General features: G+C 40.4%; 1 protein-coding gene across 1 annotated transcript in view; it reads left to right on the forward strand.

The window, feature by feature from the left end:
• The window catches only part of LOC143289686 (uncharacterized), a 15,538-nt gene extending 8,912 nt beyond the window's left edge, over positions 1 to 6,626 (forward strand). The window contains exons 9-11 of the mRNA XM_076598737.1: positions 331 to 529; positions 1,487 to 1,653; positions 2,352 to 6,626. Coding sequence (XP_076454852.1) covers positions 331 to 529; positions 1,487 to 1,653; positions 2,352 to 3,203 — 1,218 coding nt within the window. The 3' untranslated portion in view covers positions 3,204 to 6,626. The remainder of the gene's footprint in view (positions 1 to 330; positions 530 to 1,486; positions 1,654 to 2,351) is intronic.
• The last annotated feature ends 205 nt before the right edge of the window (positions 6,627 to 6,831 follow it).

Here is a 6,831-nt window from a genome sequence, read left to right on the forward strand (position 1 = left end):
TGCTATCAGGTTATGATTTCCTATAAGTATTGCATGTTTGCATTTTAAACCTGAGTACTGTTATGCAGTTTTGTGTGTGTGGTATTGATAGTTTAGATGCTGTTTGCAGTTTTTGCATGCACAAGTTTAGTGCAAATGAAATAGAAACATGATAGTTTGAATCAAATAATCAGATCAGTACATTGGTACAAGATGGAAGATACTAAGTAGACAGGAGAGAAAGAGAAAATCTTAATCTTGTTCATGAAAGCTACTTCAGATTGTGTGTGTGTCTGTGTGTGTGTGTGTGTGCCTCTCCATGAATGTGTGCGCCTCTACGTGTGTTTTCAGTTATACAGCCAGACATGCACAGCTTTCCTTAACATCGTCAGCAAACAGTACCAGTGCTCCGCCCCAGGAGAGACAGGGGGCCTGGAGAAGGTGCTGACCCACTGGGTGGAGTTAATGGAATACCGCCTGGTCTCCATGCAGTGGGAGATCCGAGACACCACTTTGGAGCTGATTCGTAAAGTGCTTGGTATCGCGTCAGGTTCGTTGTGCGTGTTCCTTCTGGTTCATGATTTGCTTCTGACAGCAGATCTCAGTTCACTGAGGGCAGTTAATGGGGTGAAACTAATTGATAAATAAGTAAGCTATCACATCTGTCTTTGTGTCACCTTGGCTGCATGCCACTTGTTATCTAATTGCCAACTTTAACTCACTCAGTACGGCCAGTCCTCTCTTCTCCTCTACACAGACCCCTCGGATGTCCAGTGGGTGTCTCAGTGACCCAACCTTTAGCTTCTGTCGTCAGAATTGTGGTATTCTTTGTCAACATTCACCTCTTCAGTGTAAGAGCCTTCCGCTGGTAATATTTTGATGGTGGTTATTGGGGTGAAACGCTGTTAATGTCGTCTCTTTCGCCGTTTGTATGGAGAGAGTTAAAAAGTTTTGGTTAGACAGTGAAGTTTTTCAAACAGGGCATCAGCAACCATGAACAAGTCGTTATTGTGTGCCATAGCTGGTACTGACTTGTAGTTCAGTCTTCACAAATAAAACATTGCAGAACAGAAGTCAGTCTGGGATAGGGAGAGGGATTATGAATAAGGTCAGTCACAAAAGTTAAAAAAAAAAAAAAAAAAAAAAACCGACAAAAAACGTCTTGTCTGTGGTGGAGTTGAGTAACCATGTCAAAGTAGATTTAGGTTAGTTAATATTTCAACTCTTTCATGGATGAAAAAGGGGTTGGGGGAGTTTCATCTGTAACAAAAGATTTCCATGTGTGTGTGTTTTTTTGTTGTTCTTTTTTTTTTTTTTAACTTACCCTTTTTTTTATTGTCATTTTCCATGTCTGCATATGTTTTTGGTTCTGCTTCTTTGGGAATGAATCTTTGAGCAACATTATCATAGTTTTTATTTTCTTCCATATCTGCATTCAAATTCCTATTTTCCCAGCTGTGGACATTGTCATTATTATTGTTATTCCCTTCCTTTTGTTTTTTTACAGATCCATGGTTCCTCAGTGCTCTGGCAGACCACCATCTTCTGCGCCATGTGTGGAACTGCACGAAGTATGGGGAGAGTTACCCTCGAGCCAGTGCCATCGCCCTGGCAACCAGTCTTACTGAGTCACCATTATGGGACGCCTTTCTTCAAGATGCTGACATCACTGAGGTAAAAAGAGAACTGATTTCCTGCAGAGTTTGTTCAGTTTTTTTTCAGTGATGGACTGTGCAAGAGATTAGTTTATATCTTTTCTTGTGTTTTTACAGATTCAGAAAACATAATCCTGTTTTTTTTTCTGACCACTGTTATTGCAAGTTTCAAGCACTGAAATTTTAAAAGCACTTTTTAACAGAATGTGCATATGAACAGATCTTTACAGTAATGTATGAATCTATGTTTTCTAGGTAAATGTCTCTCTTTCAGATATCTGATCTATGATGAAACTGTCTTACATAAAAGTTAAGCTATAAAAATATTTTGCTTTCCGGATAGAAGTTACTTTATACTGCCTTTCTACAGCATTTTAAATACAAGTCGGGGGAACAGTCTTAGATTATGGAAACGCATGCAACTATATTATTGCCATTTTGGAATATGTCCATTGACCATAAATTAATTCTTCATGTGTGAGTAAGTCAGGGAGGTGCCAGTCAGCTATATTTAGTTACGACAAAATGATAAAATATGCAAAAACACTTTTTCATGATGTGGAGATACCGATAAAGTGTACAGTTTACAAAATTTCTTTTTCCATTTGTGGCATTCATTGATAGGGAGGAACAGTGCAGGTTAATATGAAACTGATAAGGGGTTAAAAGAAACATGTACTGTCTGGAACAGTCAGTGTCATTGACATCCTTTTCCAGACCACCCTGGCAAACGAAATGATGGAAGTGGTGGCGAATGACTCTGAGGCTTTCCCACGTCGTGCTGCCGTCCTGCTGCTGACAGCTCTTCTTTCTCGGAGCACACTGCCATCTCTCACTCCATCCCCGTCCGACAGGACTCTGCTGAGAACCAAGATCTGTGCCGCCATGTTGGCTGCTATGAACGACTTTGACTGGGATGTGAAAGTGAAGGTGCTTGATTTCTGGGAAAAATTGGCAGCTCCTCTGTTGCCCTGCAGGGAAGGTGTGGAGGGTGGAAGTGGTGGTGGTGGGAACGTCAGGAATGCTGCCATGTCTGACAGAAAGCTCCACAGGAAGAGAACTTCATCAAAGCAGAGCTGCAGTGTGAGCAGTAAGGATTATCACTGTGCTCTGGAGTCTCTGTTGCAAGAGGGCTTCGGACAGGCACTGATGACGGGGGCTGAAGACTATGACCTAGCAGTGAAACAAAAAGCTCTCCACATGTTGGTTTCCCTGCAAGAGTGTATGGAATCTGAAGAGGATCTGCCAGTCAAGGCACCAAGACTGGACAGAGAATCTGACACCACAAATTCACACAGTGCCGAGGTGACAGGTGAAGAAGCTTCAAACACAGATTTGACAGCGCCGTGTGTGACAGTAAATCAGTTCTTACAGGCCTTGTCACAGCTGGATCCTGCCAGTACGCTACAGCAGCAGAGTCACGGTGCCAATGAGTATGATCGAAAACCAGCCTCTGTGCTGGAAGATGTGATGGCAGCGGTGAAAGGGGCATCGTCTGTGCATGAAGTGACTTTCATGTCTGAAGATGAGTTTGACGATGCTGATGACATGTTTGTTGACTGTTACTAGCATAAAGGTTTTTGAGAATGTGTACCTTTTCAAACTTAGGGAGGTAAAAACATCAACCACATAAATCTAAGAGGGGAAAAGAACCTTGTAAAATCATAACAGACTTAAGTTTTGATTGACAGCAAGGTAAGGGAGATAAACTGGTTTCTTTACACTATCAGCTGCAAATTGCATGCAAAGAGCAGTTTATGAATTTTTACTGTAGAAAAGAACAATAATATTTTCAACTTTGAACGAAGTTGAACTAAGTTGAAGTGCCTATTCCATGAAGGATCATTTCGTGCTGTTTCAGCTTTCACAGTTCCACCATGCAGAACAAATGCTTTCAGTTTTTCTTTTTTTTTCTTTTTTTTTTCAAAGCTGAACCTGAACCAGTGAACATGAAATATTTCTGCACAAATTATCCTTGTAAAACAGCATTTATCTCTGTGTTTGATGTAATGATGAAAAAAAAAAATCATGCTGAGAAATTTAGTTCATGTAACATTTCACTTTATTTATAAAGTTATGTACAATAATATCTTCAGGTCATGAAAGCAGCACATTTCTGATCACAGCAGAGAAAGGGATAATAGTGGGGATGCAACTTAGATTATTTTATAATAGATATATATGCCACATCCATACATTTCTTTTCCTAAAAGCTGAGTTTCCATATGCTTTGTCATCCTCTATATTACTGTGGTACCATGACTGTCCATTCACTTCTTTCCGCCTGCTATTGAGCGATACCACTGACTTGACCTTTGCCTCACCCGTGACTGAATTCCAGACACACCATGAGCGACAGGCTGGCACAGTAACAATGCTTCTTAGTTACTACGATCTACTGCCAGTAGGATGCCGATTTTGTTGCTGTTCGAATTCAGTGCTGTTCTCAATTACATATTTCTTATGGAGTTCTCATTATGTGATGCATGAAGGTGTACGTGTGCACTGTGAGTGAGAAGTTATTGTTTGGGAAAGGGGCCCCGTTGTTGTGTATAGTGTGTTCTTTGTGATATGATAGAAGATAAATGAGAATGTGAGAAGATAAATATTTAACATGATGGAACCATCAGTTGAACACACGTTCACGCTGCACTGTGAGAGATCGAACTCTTTGTGTAGGATATGTGGGGAACATGTGGAAAGACAGCACAAAGATAAAAAATGTAATATAAGAATGTGTGAGAAATATGCTTTGGAACTGTCTGTGCATCATGGCATTGACATGTGACATCAAATGACAACTCCCAGTTGCTTTCTGCGTCAAGTGTTATCCGAGACTTAATGCACTGAAACAAGCCGAGAGTGTTGTTTCTGATTCCACAACAATGAACACTTGTGCACAGACTGACATACATAAAACACAGAAATTGTAGTCCAATTTCGATGGCACTCTCTAAGTCGATCAGTGTCCATTATGTCATTATTTAGATAAAAAGAGCCATAGCCACCCAAAAAACCAAATTTTCATCCCCTCAAATGGAAAAGAGACAATGACGAAGACCTAGCAACAGACTGTGACAGGGACTTGGACAGCAGTGTGACAGAACCATCCACTGTATCAGCCACCAAGTAGTTCCCCAGAAGAAAGTGACATTAAAGCAACTTTATTATTTATTTTTATTATTATTTATTAAAAAAAAAAAAAAAAAAATCTCAAGGTCCGACTAAGTGTGTTGGGTTACGCTGCTGGTCAGGCATCTGCTTGGCAGATGTGGTGTAGCATATATGGATTCGACCAAACGCATTGACGCCTCCTTGAGCTACTGATACTGATACTGATTGCTGAACATCATTGTGTTCCATTTATTGAAAAGTATGGTTTGGGGTTGGCGGTTCACGGAGAGCAGGGCTGTGAAGAGGTGCACTCTGTGGTGAACAGACTGATCAGAAGAGCGTGGGGGATGAGAGACGAAACAGAAAAACTCAAACTTAAAATGAAAGAACAATTAGCAATGGAGTCTCCAGAACTTCAAGACTTCCAAGACAAAGAAACAAAGATTTTGCCATGCCAATCCAACTCGCCTTCTCCTCACCATCTTCTTTCACCCATTGTATTGTGCCATAAACTGTGTGGAATACCAGTGATTCTAACAATTGTTCTACTGTTGTTGTTTTTTTTTTTAAAGCTTCATTCATTTTATCCTTCACATGCTCCCCATATTCATCAGTGATGTGTTCCTGTGCACTGCTGTATTCATTCTGCATGAATCCATTGTACAGACAGCAGCAACAGAATACCACTGCACCGATAATTGTCTCCATAGCAAAAGTAGGGTAAGATTAATATAATGTTTAATTTATCACATCGTGCTGTGTATGCATGTGCAAAATCTTGGTTTTGAGGCGAACAAAAATATTTTGTGTCTGTAGCATTAATTTCAAAAAGCATGTTTTTTAACATGAAGGTGTGAAGTCCAGCCTATGAATATATTGCTTCTCTCCCTTTAAACCCAAAGTGTGCTTGCATGTAAATCCTGTAGCTATTGTGTTGGGTATTGAAAGGTTAATTTACTGGCTTTCTTGCGCATAACAACACTACAGAATATGCCTTTCTAAAACTAATTGGTGCACTGTTTTATATCATCATTCTGTATTGTACAGTCAACTGTGCTGCCCAGCAGCCGTGTTTGTATCATGGTTGGCGCACAGTGAAAGGCTTATGTTAAGCACAGTCAAGTAAAGGGAATAGCATGGCCTTCACTCATATGCCTTACAGAGCTCAGTGGTTTGCCTGTCGGCACTGTGAATGAGGTCACTGAAAGTACATATGGTTGCTTTGCCCCATCCCTTACAACTGAAAGTGTGTTGTGAACAGCTGTGGAACAAGAGTTTTTCTTGTAATTTTATTATATTTCTCTAAATATTCTGGTTCATAAAAGTGAATTGAAAATGCTTTAGTACAAACTAATGGTTATCAGCTTTTGACCTTGCTCAGTTGCTGATATATATGTCCAGTGCCATTTGATGTAAACACTGACTGACTGGGTCAGTCCATATCCTACCATTTCTGTTTTATGCCATGCATTTTGAGTACATTTTTGTTGTTTTTTTTTTCTAAGTCACCCCATACTCTGTTAAGGCTGATGAATCAACGGCCAGATTATGATTTCTTTGCAAATGCTTTATTTTCATTATTTTTTATAACTCTGGTGCAGTAGTTAGTGGTACTGAATACTAATCAATGGATGAAAAACACACCAGACTCAAAACCTGATGGTGTCTCTGCTGAAACTCTGTTTTCTTGCAGTTAACCTGCATCCTGTGTCCAACCAAATCTGTCCCCTTGCTATCAAAGGGTTCTTGTGCTTGCGCCTGTTCGTGGATCAGTGACAATCTACAAGCATAAATCACTTTTTTTTTTTTTTTTTTAAGAATGGCTCTCATCAGCCTCCCTAATTATCCTCACTCCCTTTTCTCCCTTATGTCTTGAGATCACTAATCACTCCATCATCCATGCCTACCCCCCCCCTTCTTTCCCATATATAATGTCCCATTTCCCTGTCTATCCCCCAAACCTTCCACTTTCCTACTAACCTGCCTATCCCCACAATTCCTCCATTCCCTATGCCCCATTTCCCTGTCTGACCCCCAATCTCTCCATCCCCTATGTCCCATTTCCCTGTCTGAACCCCAATCT

The sequence above is a fragment of the Babylonia areolata genome, chromosome 1 (assembly GCF_041734735.1).
Source record: "Babylonia areolata isolate BAREFJ2019XMU chromosome 1, ASM4173473v1, whole genome shotgun sequence".
Lineage (NCBI taxonomy): Eukaryota > Metazoa > Mollusca > Gastropoda > Neogastropoda > Buccinidae > Babylonia > Babylonia areolata.